The sequence below is a fragment of the Perognathus longimembris genome, chromosome 12 (assembly GCF_023159225.1).
Source record: "Perognathus longimembris pacificus isolate PPM17 chromosome 12, ASM2315922v1, whole genome shotgun sequence".
In the NCBI taxonomy this organism is placed as follows: Eukaryota; Metazoa; Chordata; class Mammalia; order Rodentia; family Heteromyidae; genus Perognathus; species Perognathus longimembris.
In genome coordinates, this window is record NC_063172.1 from 713,722 (window position 1) to 730,809 (window position 17,088).

General features: G+C 69.1%; 2 protein-coding genes across 2 annotated transcripts in view; one reads left to right on the forward strand and one right to left on the reverse strand.

Annotated features, from left to right (window-relative positions):
• Positions 1-3,661: 3,661 nt before the first annotated feature.
• Positions 3,662-5,742, reverse strand: LOC125361015 (extensin-like). Its single transcript, XM_048359214.1, has 3 exons — positions 5,296-5,742; positions 4,884-4,943; positions 3,662-4,669 (listed from the first exon to the last, which is right to left on the reverse strand). Exons 1-3 carry the CDS (start codon positions 5,740-5,742, stop codon positions 3,662-3,664), a joined length of 1,515 nt encoding a protein of 504 aa, XP_048215171.1.
• Positions 5,743-6,953: 1,211 nt separating this feature from the next.
• Positions 6,954-17,088, forward strand: part of Plec (plectin) — a 36,074-nt gene continuing 25,939 nt past the window's right edge. The window contains 1 exon segment of the mRNA XM_048358590.1: positions 6,954-7,511. Coding sequence (XP_048214547.1) covers positions 6,974-7,511 — 538 coding nt within the window. The 5' untranslated portion in view covers positions 6,954-6,973.

The window sequence follows — 17,088 nt, forward strand, 5'->3', positions numbered from 1 at the left end:
CCGCGCGGTGACTTCTGTGAGCCGGGTCTGGCCGTGCGCAGAGCTGAAGTTGGCCTCACACGGCCTCCGCCTCCCCAGTGCCGGGGCTGCAGGCAGCTCGGCACCCCTGACAGGCCCCGGGCTGCAGGCAGCGAGCCGCACGCCCGACTTGTGGAAGCTCAGGGCAAGGTCTGCACACCTGGCACGGCTGAACACGGAGGACAGACAGGCCTTCCCACAACACTTGTCTGTCCCCACTTCCCCTTAGCTTAAAACCATGGTCTCATGAGACTCAATCTTATGCAAATAAAGAGAAACAACACCGATGTGTGTGTGTGTGTGCGTGCGTGTGCGCGTGTGTGCGCGTCCTGGTCCTGGGGCTTTGAACTCAGGGTGTGAGCGCTGTTCCTGAGCTTTTTGGTAAGGCTTGCGCTCTGCCACTTGAGCCACAGAACCACTTCCAGCCTTTTGTGTGTGTGATTAATTAGAGATAAGAGTCTCACAGGCTTTTTCTGCCTCGGCTGATGCTCCGATCTCCGCCTTCCTACGTAGCCGGGGTTACAGGTGTGAGCCATTGGCAGCACTGATTCTTTTTTGGTATTGGGGTTTGAATTGTGGTTGTGAAGCAGGTGCTCAACTGCTCGAGCCAGACCTCCAGTCTGTGTGTGTGTGTGTGTGTGTGCGTGTGTGTATAGTTTGACAATGAATCTCACACGTGGTGGTACATACCTGTAATCTCAGTACTCTGGGGATGGAGCAAGAAGATTGAACTCAAGTTCAGTTTGTGCTACACAGTGAGGGACTGTTTTAATAAAAGTACTGTTTGGGCTAGGAATATGGCCTAGTGGCAAGAGTGCTTGCCTCATATACATGAGGCCCTGGATTCGATTCCCCAGCACCGCATATATAGAAAATAGCCAGAAGTGGTGCTGTGGCTCAAGTGGCAGAGTGCTAGCCTTGAGCAAAAAGAAGCCAGGGACAGTGCTCAGGCCCTGAGTCTTAGGCCCAGGACTGGCAAAAAAAAAAATACAATAATTGGGCTGGGAATATGGCCTAGTGGCAAGAGTGCTCGCCTCGTATACATGAAGCCCTAGGTTTGATTCCTCAGCACCACATATATAGAAAATGGCCAGAAGTGGCGCTGTGGCGCAAGTGGCAGAGTGCTAGCCTTGAGCAAAAAGCCAGGGACAGGGCTCAGGCCCTGAGTTCAAGGCCCAGGCTGGCAAAAAAAATAAGTACTGTTTGCCTGTAGGCCAACCTAGGTTTATCTAGATGCAGCTTAAAAAGAAGTAGGAATTTGTAAGTGCAAGATCCCCCACGTCTTGTGTGATGCCTCACTTTGCCATTTTCTTCTTTTGCAAACTAGTATTTCCTGAAACCCACCCTAGCTGGGAGGGTGGAGTCCTCGGGGTGGGTGGGGTGGGGTGGGTGTGTGGTGTGGAGCCAGCTGGGTCCCAAGCTGGGTGGGTGCAGTCCTCGGGTGGGGTGGGGGGGTGGGGGGTAGGAGGGTGGGGGTAGGGGTGAAAACAGCTGGGCCTGCTGGGTCTCAAGCCCAGGTAGGGACAACATTGTATATTTTATTGGCCCAGGTCTGTGGGTGCAGCGGGCCTGGTCCCTGTGCTGTTCCGGCCTCTTCTGCAGCTGCAACCTGACCCACAGTCAGCGGGCGCGGGAAGGAGCTGCCCAGAGCGGCTTCCTGGCTGGGTCCCCCGTAGGGTGGTGGGTGGTGCTGGGGGACGGGTCCCTGCAAGGGAGGGGGAGTCTCCCGGTAGCTGTGCAGGTGGTGTGCAGATGGTGATGGAGGCAGAGGCCGAGCCAGGGAGCCCCGTGGGGCTGGCACCGAGGGGCAAAGGCCCCAGGGTTTTGACCGGAGCCCTGGAGCCCTGCGTGGTGGGTGCCCCGGTGGGGGCCGAGGGTGATGGGGGCCTGGGTGGGGACAGACCCCGGAGGGGCTCGCTGGGGCTCCAGCCCCGCAGCCCTGGCCGGAGGGAGGGCGGCCTGAGCGGCCGGATCTGGGCCAGGACGGGCTTTGTGCGCCTGCGGCGGCCCGGGGCGGAGCCCGGCTCGGCGGGCAGGGCGGTTAGCGTTAGCGGCCGGGGCGGCCTGCGGGCCGGGGAGGAGGGGCGAGGCCCCGCCCACCGGCGGCCCCGCCCACCAGGCGGCCCCGCCCACCCCAGCGGCCCCGCCCAGCCGGGCGGCCCGGACAGTGCGGGTGCGGGGCGGGGCGGAGCCGAGCCGAGCCGGACAGTGCGGGTGCGGGGCGGGCGGGGCCGGCCGAGCCGAGCCGGTCCGTGCGGTGGGTGCCGAGCGGCCTCGCAGCCCTCGCCCCGCGCCCGCCCTGCGGAGCAGCATGGACCCCTCGAGAGCCATACAGCATGAGATCAGCTCGCTCAAAGGTGCGGCCTGCCCACCGCCCGCTGGGCGCGGGGTCTGCGGGGTCCACGGCCGGCCGGTTCCCTTGCGGGGCGTTCCGGTGCGGGGCGCTCCCACTCCGTGTCCCGGGCTCCAGCCCCGCGTCCCTGCCCGGCCTCTGCAGTGGGGGGCGGGGCCCGAGGCCGCAGTCCCGCCTCTGCCGGCCGCCCGCAGGGTCCGGTCCAAGGGGGCTGCATCGGGTCCATGGGGGGTGCATCGGGTCCATGGGGGGTGCATCGGGTCCATGGGGGGTGCATAGGGTCCATGGGGGGTGCATAGGGTCCATGGGGGGTGCATAGGGTCCATGGGGGGTGCATCGGGCCCATGGGGGGGTGCATAGGGTCCATGGGGGGGTGCATCGGGTCCATGGGGGTGCATCGGGTCCGTGGGGGGGTGCATAGGGTCCGTGGGGGGTGCATCGGGTCCATGGGGGGTGCATAGGGTCCATGGGGGTGCATAGGGTCCGTGGGGGGTGCATCGGGTCCATGGGGGGGGTGCATCGGGTCCATGGGGGGGTGCATCGGGTCCATGGGGGGGTGCATAGGGTCCATGGGGGGTGCATAGGGTCCATGGGGGGTGCATAGGGTCTATGGGGGGGTGCATAGGGTCCATGTGGGGTGCATCGGGTCCATGGGGGGTGCATCGGGCCCATGGGGGGTGCATAGGGTCCATGGGGGGTGCATCGGGTCCATGGGGGGTGCATCGGGTCCATGGGGGGTGCATAGGGTCCATGGGGGGTGCATAGGGTCCATGGGGGGGTGCATCGGGCCCATGGGGGGTGCATAGGGTCCATGGGGGGTGCATCGGGTCCATGGGGGTGCATCGGGTCCGTGGGGGAGTGCATAGGGTCCGTGGGGGGTGCATCGGGTCCGTGGGGGGTGCATCGGGTCCGTGGGGGGTGCATCGGGTCCATGGGGGGTGCATCGGGTCCATGGGGGGTGCATCGGGTCCATGGGGGGTGCATCGGGTCCATGGGGGGTGCATAGGGTCCATGGTGGGGGTGCATAGGGTCCATGGGGGGGTGCATCGGGCCCATGGGGGGTGCATAGGGTCCATGGGGGGTGCATCGGGCCCATGGGGGGTGCATCGGGTCCATGGGGGGTGCATCGGGTCCATGGGGGGTGCATAGGGTCCATGGGGGGGGTGCATAGGGTCCATGGGGGGGTGCATCGGGCCCATGGGGGGTGCATAGGGTCCATGGGGGGTGCATAGGGTCCATGGGGGGTGCATAGGGTCTATGGGGGGGTGCATCGGGTCCGTGGGGGGTGCATCAGGTCCGTGGGGGGTGCATCGGGCCCGTGGGGGCGTGCATCGGGCCCGTGGGGGCGTGCATCGGGCCCATGGGGGGTGCATAGGGTCCATGTGGGGTGCATCGGGCCCATGGGGGGTGCATCGGGTCCATGGGGGCGTGCATAGGGTCCATGTGGGGTGCATCGGGCCCATGGGGGGTGCATAGGGTCCATGTGGGGTGCATCGGGTCCATGGGGGTGCATCGGGTCCATGGGGGTGCATCGGGTCCATGGGGGGGTGCATAGGTTCCATGGGGGGTGCATCGGGTCCATGGGGGGTGCATAGGGCCCATGGGGGGTTCAGTGGGCCCATGGGGGGGTGCATTGGGTCCATGGGGGGTGCATAGGGTCCATGGGGGGTGCATAGGGTCCATGGGGGGTGCATAGGGTCTATGGGGGGGTGCATCGGGTCCGTGGGGGGTGCATCGGGTCCGTGGGGGGTGCATCGGGTCCGTGGGGGCGTGCATCGGGTCCATGGGGGGTGCATAGGGTCCATGGGGGGTGCATCGGGTCCATGGGGGGTGCATAGGGTTCATGGGGGGTGCATCGGGTCCATGGGGGGTACATAGGGCCCATGGGGGGTGCATCGGGTCCGTGGGGGCGTGCATCGGGTCCATGGGGGGGTGCATAGGTTCCATGGGGGGTGCATCGGGTTCATGGGGGGGTGCATCGGGTCCATGGGGGGTGCATAGGGTCCATGGGGGGTGCATAGGGCCCATGGGGGGTGCATTGGGTCCATGGGGGGTGCATCGAGCCCATGGGGGTGCATAGGGCCCATGGGGGGTGCATCGGGTCCATGGGGGGTGCATTGGGTCCATGGGGGTGCATCGGGTCGATGTGGGGGTCGGGTCTGGTCCATCTTGGGGGACTTGCCGGGTCCATGGGGGGGGCCGAATCATGTCCATGAAGTAGCTGTGTAGGGTCCTTGGGATGCCTGGATCAGGTCTATGGGGGTCCAGGTCGGGTCCATCTTGGGGGACTGGCTGGGTCTATGGGGGAGATGTGTGCATTGGGTCCATAGGGGGCTGGGTCAGGTCCATCTTGGGGGTCGTGTGCATCGGGTCCATGGGATGGGGTGCTGCATCAAGTCCTTGGGCTGGTTCGGGTCCATCTTGGGGGGCCAGGCCCATGGAGGCCGGCTGGTTCAGGCGGGGAATTTGTGTCCCGGCGCCGGCGGACGGGCGGGCCCCAGCAAGGCCATACTGTGGCTCTTTTGTCCTGGGTTGGGGAGCTCGGGCTACCCAAAGGCCCCGGCTGGTTGCCCTGGAAACCCACAGGGGCCCCGTAATGGGGGGTGGGGGGCCAGCCTCACATGCCTTCTTCCCAGTGCGGAGTGGAGTCTGCCTGTGGGTGGGGTGGGGTGCTCTCCCTGCGGAGGGGGGAGGTGGAGGGGCTCCGTGTGCAGGGGTGCACCTGTGGGAGCAGGCTGGGCACCGCCGGTTCAGGCTCTGTCTACCCCGCCTGCAGGGGTGTGGCTGTGGAGGGGACCCCACATCCCCACCCCACCCTCGAGCTGGGTGCACCCGCCCCCTCCCTGGGGGCTGGCAGGAGGGTGGGTTGGGCAGAAGCTTTAGGACTTAAGGGCTTTGGGAGAGATGGGGGGTCATTTGGGGGCCTGTAGGTCCTGCGGGGCTGATTTGGTGATGTAGAGATGGGAGAGGATTAGGTTAGGAAATCGTGCCAGCAAGATGGCGCGGATGTTCAGGTGGGGCCCCGGGGCGCGTTGGCGGGCTGCGACCGGCCCGGTGGTGGGTGCGGGTACTGCCGCGGTCCTGGGGACAGGCCTGGAGCTGGGGCGCGACGCGGTGTCCCCCGTGGTCAGGTTCTGCAGGCCCTGGGGTGTGGCCGCCGCCCGTTCTGGTCCTGTGGCCCTGCAGTCCAGCTCCGCCTTGCCCGCCCTCCCAGGGAAGCCCGCCCGCCGCCGCCCCCCCTTCCTGCCTGGCTGGGGCGGGAGGATTTCGGGAACAGTTGGCTGAGTCTTCAGAGTTTCCACTGGCCGCGGCCCGGGGCAGGGATCTGTGTGTGTTGGGGTGTGCTGTTTGGAGCCTGCCTCGGGCACCATGGAGACGCCCATAAACCGTCCCACGCGCTGCTTTGTTGGCTGTCAGCCCAGGGCGGGCCTGCCCGCCCTCCTCAGGATCCCCCACCCCGCCCTATTTATAATCAGTTCCTGGGGTTGCGGTGACGGGTGGGAATGGGTGTGTCCTCTTGGGGGAGCTCAGATCCGGGTGGGGGTGGGGAGAACCCAGCCGGGAGCGCCGGGTGCCGTGCCGGAGGGGCTTTCAGTGACGGGGGTGGGGCCGGACAGCTCCCCGGGCCTCCAGTGGAAGGTTTTCCTCCTTCCTTTGGGTCCCTGCGGCTTTCCTGCTGTCTCTGCCCCGGGCTCTGTCCCGGTGAGCCTGGGGACCACCAGTGCCGGGGTGGCAGCGGCTCGCCCTGGATTCCTCGCATCCGCTGGCTCCTGACAGCTGTCCGGATGGGGGAGGGAGTGGCCTGCCACCAGAGCCCCACCCTGGGCGCTGCCCCACTGTAGCATGCCATGAAAGTGTTAAGTTCCACGGTCACTGCCCCCAGGCCTGGCATGTGGCGGTGGGGGCTCCGCGCCTTTGCCCGAGGGGCAGCAGGCAGCCGTGGAATGCACAACTGCCCGTCTGTGTGCTCCGGCAGCTGCCCCTGCCGCTCCCCTCACCCCCGAGCCCCCAAGACCCCAGCTGCCTCTGAGACCCAGCCCTCCCTCCGACCCCTCGATCCCTGAGCTCAGAACAACCCAGCGCCCCTTCTTCAGACCCCCCGTAGGCTGTACCCTGGGTCAGCGCGTGGGCCTGGGGGCCCTTCCCGCCCGCTCTGCTCCCCCCCTGCCCGCCCGGTTCCGCGGCCTCTCGGGGACTCTTGGACCGTGTCCTTCTCCTTACAGTCTGTGGAACCTCGGAGAAGCGTTTTAGAAACTGATGTAATTTCTGTCATTGGAGCTGCGGGGCCTGGGAGGGGAGGGCAAGGCGGTGGGGGCGGCTTCTGCCATGGGATGCCCCCCGTTCTGCAGGGGGCCCCCTCTTGCCTGAGTGTGGGAGGGGCCGTCCCTCCTGCTGAGTCAGAGGGGGCCGGCCCGGCGTCCTGGAGGGCGGGCGGGCGGGCAGGCGGGAGGCTCGGCCGGCTGGCGGCAGTGCCGGCAGGAATCCACAAGCCAGGCGCCAGAGCCCCACGGCCCCGCGCTTCACGCCGCCGGAGCCCGTCAGCCCGCTCAGCCCCGCCAGAGCCCGTGCCGGGAGCCTCGCCCTCCCTCCTTCCCGGCAGCCATGGTGGCCGGCATGCTCATGCCTCTGGGCCAGCTCCGGGCCATCTACGAAGTGCTCTTCCGCGAGGGCGTGATGGTGGCCAAGAAGGACCGGAGGCCCCACAGCCCCCACCCCCACGTGCCCGGCGCCACCAACCTGCAGGTGACGCGCGCCATGGCTTCCCTGCGGGCGCGGGGCCTGGTGCGGGAGACCTTCGCCTGGCGCCACTTCTACTGGTACCTGACCAACGAGGGCATCGTCCACCTCCGGCAGTACCTGCACCTGCCCCCCGAGATCGTGCCTGCCTCCCTGCAGCGCACACGCCGCCCCGTCTCCACGGCGGCCCCCGCACGCCGCTCCCCCCACGTGCAGGCCGTGCAGGGTCCCCCGGGCTGCCCACCCAAGCGGGGGCTCGTGCCAGCCAGGGACCCCGCCCGGGAGGAGCGGCGGGTCTACCGCAGGAAGGAGCCCGAGGAGGAGGCACCCGAAACCCCCGCGGTGCCTGCCACCGCCTCGGGGACCCTGGCCAGGCCCGTCCCGGAGCCCACCCCAGCCACAGGTCAGCCACATCCCAGCTCCGGTCCAGGAAGGGCGGGAAGGGGCCGCGGATGTCAGAGGTGCCCAGGCTCGGGCCTGGTAGGCGATCGCGTGCCCGGCCTCCGGCCGCACCAGCAGGTGGCGCCGTCATTTCCCGAAGCTCCCGGGTGCCGGGGCCGTGGACCCACGTGCCTCGGTGGGGCGGGTCCCGCGGGCCCCGACTGGCGAGGCCAGCTGTTGGGACGGTCGCCTGAGCCCCAGCGTGGGGCCCTTCTCTCTAGCCGTGTCCCCCCCTCCCCAGCGGCCCGGCGGATACCCCTCTCTCTGCGCCTGGTGGGGCGGCAGGAGGCCCTGGCACACGGCTTGGCCTGAGCCCGAGTCTGCATGGTGGGGTGCTGTCTGCCGGGGCCCGGGGCCAGCTTGGGGTGGGCCGGGGCCTGGATGTGGGGCTGAGGAGAAGGGCAGAGCGGGGGCCTCTCCTGTCTCTAACCCATTCGGGGGATACCAGCACACGCGCCTTGCGCCCAAGACCCTCGGGGGGCCCCTTGGCGCCCGCTCAGGCCGTCCTGGGTCCTCCGGTACCAGGCAGGCCCACACCCTAGGAGAAGTCCATTCTCTAGGGACGAGGACCTGGGTGAGGTAGAGGCCCCCCCGGGGCACCGCTGCCTCGCAGGTGCCGAGCAGCAGAGCCCCACTTCTGCACTGGAATGTCTCCTTGGGCCCCAGGGCCTGGATGGAGGAGTCCATCCTGTAGCCGCCGGCCTGGGGGGTGGGTAGCGGGCCACCCCTGGGCTCTTCCCGCGGCCTCGTGCCACTTGGTGGCCTTTCTGGTTTCCCTGTGAAAGGTGGCAGTGTCTGAGCTCTCTCCCACCATCAGCCGGGTGTGGCGAGGGAGGAAGCCCTCCCCCCACCTTCCTTCCTCGTCCCGTGCCCCCGGCTAGGCCAGCTCAGTGGGCAGTTGGCTGCAGGGCTGGGTGAGGGCTCTGGGTGTGGCTGTGGTGGGCAGAGCGGCGGGCACCCCCATCCCTGACCGAGGTGACTCAGTCTTCCCTTCCCAGACACAGCACCGGTGGCAGCTCAGAGTTTCCAACAGGAAATGAGCTCCAGGCTGAGTCAGGGCCGCAGGCGGTCCCCTCCCTCCCCGCAGTCCCGCAGGGCTGAGCCGGAGGCCTTGGGCTCTGGGTGTGGCGTGAGGGCCAGGACTGTGCCCGGACTCACGATGGTAGCGGGGACACGAGGGCCCTACCCAGACGCCAGGGCGGCCGCTTCTTCCCTGTGTGTCCAGAGCCCTGTCCTGTGTGTTGTGCTGGTAGATGCCTGGGAAGATCAAGTCCAGCCTGAGGGACCCTGTGTTGTCTGTGTGCCCAGGGAGACAGTGCCTGCCCATGCTGAGCCCAAGCTCCCCACATCAGATGCTGCTGGTTTGAGCAGATCCAGCGAGAGAGTGCGCACTCCAGTAGAACTGCTAGTTACCCCTCTTGCTTTGTTGTTGTTTGCTTTGAGAAAGGGTCTCACCGCATAGAGCCGTCATGAATGGCTCCTCAAGCGGTAAGACCCAGGAGGTGCTCTGTGCAGAGGCTGATGCTGGAGCCTCGGGGGGGGGGGGGGGCTGTGCTGGTCATCGAAGTGGCCTCTGTCTACTGGACCGCCTCTGTCCACCCAGGCCGGGCTGGGGAGCCCTGGCCCTCCGTGTGCCCCTGAGGTCTGTCTGTCGGGTAGCCCCACGGCTTCCTGGCCACACACCAGCGTGGAGGGAGGGTGCCCCCTCCTGTAGATGCCGACACAGCCTCTGCAGACCCTGGGAACCCCCAGACACCAGGAGGGACTGTGCAGGGAACGTGGTTGGAGGGGAGGCCCAGCTGAGCCAGGGCCTGCCTGGGGAGGGGGAGCTGTCCTGCAGAGTGAGGCCGGACCGGAGGAGGCGAGCTTGGGGTCTCCTCGCGTGTTTGTGGGTTTCGCTTACGCTCCAGAAATAATGTTTTGCCCCGCTCAGAACTTAGAACAAGACCAGAAGCGTGTGGAGAAAAGATGTCTCCGCACGCTCAGGGTGTCGGCCCTCAGGGCTTTATCCTGGGTAGGAACATCACGGCTTGCCCTCCGTGGCGGAGGTGCCGGGGAGCTCGGTTCTCCTCCAGTGCCCCGTCCACCAGCGGGGGCTGTGGGGCTTGGCAGGTTTGGCGGTGATGGCGAGCTTTGCACGTGGTCGCCTTGCTTGTTTGGGGGCAACCTGAAGGACTCCAGCGGGGTTTGCCTGGGTCGCGGTGGGTTTGGATCTGCGTTTCCAGCCGGGTTGGAAGGTGTGGATGGTTGGGAGGTGATGCGTCTGCCGAATCGGGAGAGCACGGTGGCTGGAGGGAGCTGCTCATGGAGGACTTGGGCTAGAGGATGGGGTCTGCTCTGGGGTGGAGGCGGGAGAAGCGTGGTCAGAGATACGCAGCTTGCCCAGCTGTTTGGCGCCTGACTTTGATGGGCACCACCACCGGCACCAGAACGAGCGGAGCTGTGCTTCTGCAGCACAGCCTCCAGGATGCTGGGAATGTGGGTGGGTGGGGGGGTGGCGGGGCAGGGTGGTGGGCGTGGCTCGGGGGCCCGAGAAGGGACGGGAAGCTGCTGGGGCCGCTGGGTGTGGCAGCTCTGTACGAGGGCAGTGGACTGGGGCTCTGGGCTCCGGGCTCTGGGGATCGAGGGCTCTGGGGCTCGGGCTCCTGGACAGAGGCAGGCCTGCCCTCCATCCTTAGGCTCAGCCCAGGCTGAGGTCTGTGAGGAGGAGCCATAACCCCAGAGCTGGGTGGGGAGGCCAGGGTATGAGTGAGGGAGCCCTCCCTTTGCCTCCCACCCCTCCCTTCTTCCTGCTTTGCTGTCCTCTCTCTCTCTGCGGGCTCTGGGAACAGCCTCGTTGACAGCTCTAGGGGCTTTGCTATGGACAGATACAGCATGGAGGAGCTCATCCAGCTGGGCCAAGGTAGGCATGGCAGGGCTGTTGCGGGCTGCAGGCTGCCAAGGAAAAGAAGGGGGAGAGACGGAGGTCTCTGGCCGGGGCTGGGCTCTGCCTGGTGGCCAGCCTGCTGCAGGGCTCTGCTGCTGCAAGGGCCTGCTTGCTCACCAGCCAGTCCCACGCACGCTTGGGGGACAGAAGTTGCTCTGAGGCGCTTGAGCCTGCCTGGCTTGGCCTCTGCCCACTGCTGCCAGTGGCTGGCCGGAGCCTGGCAGGAATTGGGCTGCCCTGGTCTGCTTTGGGGCAGCCATCATCCCCGATCATCTGGGGACCCGAGAGCTTGCCACGATGGGCTTAATTTCCATCAGAAATGGTGGGGGGTGTGTGGGGGGGTGGTGGAGCAGGGAAGGGAGCAGGCTCCAGCCGCCCTGCCCTGGCCTTCTGTCTGTCTGGCCTCTGCTGGCAGCCTCGCTTGTCTGGTCCTAGCAGTCAGTGATCAAAGCTGTATTGCTATGTGGTGCTGAAGGTTGCAGTATACATTGGAGACTCAGTTTCATGGTACCACGGGCCAGCCGCTCACTGTGTATCGTGCCTCAGTTTCCTCATCTGGATGCCACGGATCCCTATGGACAGCATAGGACTTCATGGGATTCGTGTCGTCATAAAGTGGATCGGTGCCTGACTCGGGGATGCGTGGGGTCTGGACGTTAGCGCCCTTTCAGCCCTCCGGCAGGGCCGAAGGGCCAGGCCCCTAGTCAGGCTCCTGGAGGGGGCGGGCGGGCCTGAGCTCTCCTCACACAGACACGCGTAGCCTGCCTGCATCCGCTTCCCAGCGTGCACTGGGCTCCAGGTCAGCGGACACCGAGCGGACGCGGCGCAGGCCTGCGTGCCGACCTCCGACCCCACGCCTGCACAGGGCAGGACTGCTGGGGGCCCAGGGTCAGCCTTCCCCATTCCAGACCTCCCGGGACGCCAGCAGACAGCCAGTGCTGCGGAGCCGAGGAGCTGTCCTGTGGTTCGGGCCCCAGTTTGGGGTTGTCTGGGTCTCTGCCCTGCAGCGCGACCTTGGGGAGGCTCTTCTGGCCACTTGGGGGGCCAGGTGTTGTATTGAGTGACATGTGCTCGGCCTTCTGGGAAAAGAGGGGGGTGGCACCTGATTGGCTGCTGTGGTATTTCCCAAGAGAACCCCTAGGAGGTGTCCAGCCTTGGCTGCTGGCTGCCACCCCACCCTCCTGCCCAGATGTGGCCCAAGCCCCCTCACGCCTCCTTCAGCGCCCCAACCCCGGGACACGGCCCGAGCCCCCTCACGCCTCCTTCAGCGCCCCAACCCCGGGACACGGCCCGAGCCCCCTCACGCCTCCTTCAGCGCCCCAACCCCGGGACACGGCCCGAGCCCCCTCACGCCTCCTTCAGCGCCCCAACCCCGGGACACGGCCTGAGCCCCCTCACGCCTCCTTCAGCGCCCCAACCCCGGGACACGGCCCGAGCCCCCTCACGCCTCCTTCAGCGCCCCAACCCCGGGACACGGCCTGAGCCCTCCCTCGCCTCCTTCAGCGCCCCAACCCCGGGACACGGCCCGAGCCCCCTCACGCCTCCTTCAGCGCCCCAACCCCGGGACACGGCCCGAGCCCCCTCACGCCTCCTTCAGCGCCCCAACCCCGGGACACGGCCCGAGCCCCCTCACGCCTCCTTCAGCGCCCCAACCCCGGGACACGGCCCGAGCCCCCTCACGCCTCCTTCAGCGCCCCAACCCCGGGACACGGCCCGAGCCCCCTCACGCCTCCTTCAGCGCCCCAACCCCGGGACACGGCCCGAGCCCCCTCACGCCTCCTTCAGCGCCCCAACCCCGGGACACGGCCTGAGCCCTCCCTCGCCTCCTTCAGTGCCCCCCAGGCCGTGGCCCGAGCCCCCCTGGCCTCCCTGGGTGGGTCCTTATTATAGCATCACCCGTGGGAGCCGAGGGCCGTGCCCGGGCAGGCGGGACCGCGGGGCGCCCTGGCTCCGCACGTCATGTTCTAAGTTGGGACGAGTGACGGGCCTTGCTTGCCTCCTCGGATATTTATATCGCCCGGGCCCCCTGCCCGCGGCTCCCGCGGCTCCCCTCCCCCTCGGCGGCTGCCGACATCGCTGGGGCCTGCTCCCGCCGCGCCGCCGCCCGGCTTGCCGCCTCCTGAGGGGCCCGTGACCCTCCCCACCCCTACCTGCGCCCCGGCTGCCCCGCGGGCTTCAGCGCTGTCCCCGATGAAGATTGTGCCCGGTAGGTGGGGCGCCCTTGGAAGCGCTCTGAGACTCCGGCTGGGTCGGAGGCCAGGGGTTCTGTGCTGCACAAGCCTGTTCTCCGAGCCCACCCGCACCCTGCCCCAGCCCCCGCCCAGGGCCCCACAGGGGGACTTGGGGCCTGTGGAGTCCCTCTGTCTTGGAGTGAGGTGGGGTTGGTTGCAGGCCTGTGGTGAGGACCACAGGGGCCAGGGCACAGAGCACCCCTCCCCCTCCCCCCGTGCCTGCTGGCTGCCCTGGAGGGCGCCCTTGGCAGAAGAAGGGGGTTGGGGCTCTCCTTGATGAGTGGGGGGGGGCGTGGGGGGCTGATTTTCTTAGGGAGGCTGGATGTGCCCCAGCCCAGGCTAGGGTAGGGGGGCCGCGACTTGGCTCCCTTCCCCCCCCCCCCCCGCAGTGCCTCAGGCCCCTCCTCCTGGCCCGAGAGGCTGCGGGGAGGCAGGGGTTAAAGCTCCAGCTAACCTTGAGCTTGACAGCCCTGCGCGGGGACAGCTGAGCTGCTCCTGTGGGTGGGGAGGGAGGGAGGGAGGAGGGCCGGCGGAGGCTGGGCCGGCGTGCGGCTGGGGCCGGCCGGGTAGTCCCGGGCTGCCGGTGGGTAGGGCGGCAGGGCGGTTCCCACAGCCCGAGCGGCGGCGCCGCGGGGTGGCCCCCGCTCCCTCGCAGTCCTCGCAGGGAGGCGCCGCCTGGCCCTGGCCCTGCTCGCCAGGGCAGCCATGGAGCCCTCGGGGAGCCTGTTTCCCTCCCTGGTGGTCGTGGGCCACGTCGTCACCCTGGCCGCCGTGTGGCACTGGCGCAAGGGGCGCCGGCAGGCGCGGGACGAGCCAGGTAAGCCACCGCCCCTACCCCGCGCCGGGGGCGTGCCGGGCGCCAGGCCCACCCCTCCCCGCCCCTCGCCCTCCTCTTCCCGTCCCTGGGCTAAACACCAGTCTTTGGGAAAGCCCGTTGGTTTTCTGCTCTCGCTCTGCGCTTCCCGGGGTGTGGAGGAGCCCCGGTTCTGTGGCTGTCTCTGGCCAGGAGCCCGTCCCGGGCAGGTGGGTGGAAGGACAGGCCCGGGGTGAGCTTGGGGCAGCGGAAGTGCCTGCCTCTGGAGGGAGGCCCCTCCCCTCGCCCGCCCTCCCCTCCCCACTGCCGCCGCAGGAAGGTGTGCTTAGAAACCGCAGCGGCAGGTGTATGTGTTGTCCCGGGCAGGGCTGAGGCGGGGCGGGTCCGGGTGGAGCCCGGGGCCTGTCCCGGGGCCTCTGGCACGGGGCAAGGCAGGCATCCCCAGTCCCTTCAGCCCAGGACCCAGAACCCACTGCAGGGTGGGTAGGCAGCCAGGCCCCGCTCTGCCCTCCACGGCTCAAAGTCACCAACTCCTGGACTGCCGTTGGAGTGGGCCGTGTCCAACCCGGGCTGGGGTGGGGCCGAGCGCCTGGAGCCTGGGACGGCCCTTGAGGATTGGGCAGTGCAGACCCGGGCTCCTGGCCAAAGGGTTGCCCCGAGGGGATTCACTGCAGGCCAAGACTGGCATGTGTGGGGGAGTGGCGCGGCCGCCCCCTGCTGGGTGTCAGCCTGCAGTGCAGGGTCCGAGGCAGTTCTGGGGTCCCCTGGGGCGGAGGCGGGGGAGGGGGGATCACCGGGCAGTTCTGGGGTCCCCTGGGGCAGAGGCGGGGGAGGGGGGATCACCGGGCAGTTCTGGGGTCCCCTGGGGCGGAGGTGGGGGAGGGGGGATCACCGGGCAGTTCTGGGCTCCCTGGGGTGGAGGTGAGGGAGGGGGATCACCCGGCAGTTCTGGGGTCCCCTGGGGCGGAGGCGGGGGAGGGGGATCACCGGGCAGTTCTGGGGTCCCCTGAGGTGGAGGTGGGGGAGGGGGGATCACCGGGCAGTTCTGGGGCCCCTAGGGCAGAGGTGGGGGTCCCGGGCAGTTCTGGGGTCCCCTGAGGCGGAGGTGGGGGAGGGGGATCACCGGGCAGTTCTGGGCTCCCTGGGGTGGAGGTGAGGGAGGGGGGATCACCGGGCAGTTCGGGGGTCCCCTGGGGCGGAGGCGGGGGAGGGGGGATCACCGGGCAGTTCAGGGGTTCCCTGGGGCGGAGGCGGGGGAGGGGGATCACCGGGCTGTTCTGGGGTTCCCTCGGGTGGAGGCGGGGGAGGGGGATCACCGGGCAGTTCTGGGGTCCCTGGGGCGGAGGCGGGGGAGGGGGATCACCGGGCAGTTCTGGGGTTCCCTGGGGTGGGGGAGGGGGTCACCGGGAAGTTCTGGGGTTCTCTGGGGCGGAGGTGGGGAAAGGGGGTCACCGGGAAGTTCTGGGGCCCCTAGGGCGGAGGTGGGGGTCCTGGGCAGTTCTGGGGTCCCTGGGGCGGAGGCGGGGGAGGGGGATCACCGGGCAGTTCTGGGGTTCCCTGGGGTGGGGGAGGGGGTCTCCGGGAAGTTCTGGGGTTCTCTGGGGCGGAGGTGGGGAAAGGGGGTCACCGGGAAGTTCTGGGGCCCCTAGGGTGGAGGTAGGGGTCCTGGGCAGTTCTGGGGTCCCTGGGGCGGAGGCGGGGAGGGGATCACCGGGCAGTTCTGGGGTTCCGCGGGGGGAGGCGGGGGTCCCCAGGTAGCTCGGGCTCCCTGCAGTCGGTGACTCAGAGCACCACCAGGGGTAGCTTCTGGGCCCGGGGCGGGACCTGCCCCCTCCTCTGCCCTCCCTCCCCCCCCCCCCGCCCCTCGCGGCCCGGCTCGGGCGTGGCGTGCCAGGTCCCCCCGGGCCCGCGCGTCCCGGGGCGCGGCTTCCGCCTGGGCGGGGCTCGGCAGGGGCCGGGCTGGGGCCTGGAGCTGGGCCGGCGCGGGGCTCGGCGCGGAGCAGGGCTCGGGGCGCGGGGCGCGGGGCGCGGGGCTCGGCGCGGCGCGGGGCCGGGAAGCGCGGGGCTCCGCGGCGCTCATGGCCGGGGCGGGGGCCGCCTTTGCCCCGCCGAGGGGCGTCGTGCTGGAGCCGCCGGGCTGGCTGGACCGGGGCAGCGAGCCGGCCCGCCGGGGCTACCTGTACTCGCAGCTGTGCTGCGCAGGTGCGTGCGGCGCCGCCGGAGGGCGGGGGGGGGGGGAGGGCGGGGAGGGGGGCCAGGCCGCCCGGCCGCCGAGCTCCGGGAAACACCTGCGGAGGGGGGGCCGGGTGGGGGAGGGGGCGGGGCGGGGCCTCCCGCGCGGAGGGGGCGGGCGGGGCGGGGCCTCCCGCGGGGCGGGGCGGGCGGGGCGGGCGCAGCCCTGGCTCTGGGCCCCGGGCCAGGCTCCTGCCCCCTCCCTCCCCCCCCCTACTGGCCTCCCTTCCGTGCGTGGCAGGGGCGCGTGGGCTGCGCGGGCTGGGCGCGCCGGGCCCGGGGCCGCCACCTCCGACAGCATGGCGCGGGCGGCCTGTCGGGCTGCCCCCTTCCCCCCCCAGGCTGTAGGGAGGGAGGGAGGGAGGGAGGCTTTGCCCCCTGCCGCCTGGCCTTCCTGTGGGCGGCCAGCTTGGAAGTCGCCTGTGGGGTTGAGTGGATAAGGAGGCCCAGGGAGAGTCTGCGGGTGGGGGGGCAGGGCAGCCCGGGCCGAGGGGCGCTGGACCTGGCTGGGGGGAGCGGAGGCCTCGGCCCCGGGCCGGTGGGGGCAGCGCCCGCGGCGCAGGCTGGCGTCTTCCGGGGGTCCTCCGGGGCTGCGGGTGTCGCCCCGGGTGCCTGGCGTCTCAGTGGATTCCCGGCTTCCCTGTACCCACCCCTGGCCTGTGGCGAATTGCTGAGCAAGGGCTGGGCGGCAGCCCGGCCTGGCACCCCAGGCCCGCTTCCTGGCTGGGGAGGGGCTCCCGGCCTGGTCCTCGAGAGAGGCAGCAGTCTGAGGCTGGACAGGGTGTGAGTGAGTGAGTGTGTGTGTGTGTGTGTGAGAGAGAGAGAGAGAGGGAGAGGGAGACTCGTGAGCAGCTGAGGCTCTCTGCCTACTCGGAGCACGCACCTACAGTGTGGGATGGGGCTGGGGTTTGAAAGCCGCGGGGTGAAGAAGGAGGGTCTCGGGCCGGACATGACTGGGCAGGCATTAGAGGCCTGGCAGAGCCCTTGGAGCTGGCAGCCGAGCAGCCCCCTTCCCTGCCCTGCGGGCGCCCCGGCTCTGGCCATAGAGGGCCACGGGACCCGGGCGTGGTGAGCTTTTTCTGGAATGGAGGCCTGAGGTGCTGTGGGAAGGGGGTGTTTCTCAGTGGCTCACAGCTGGATCACATCTAGCCAGATGCGTGGACTGGAAAATTCTTGCGGTCTGGGTGGTACATTCTTTCCTATGGTGATGGGGCAGACAGGCAGCTCCCGGGGCTGAGGGATGGGAGGGAGTCACCCGGGCCCTTTAGCCTTTGCCCCGCCGGCCACCTTTACAGCACATAGCCGCTGCCGTCTGCGAGCCCCACCTGGCTACAAA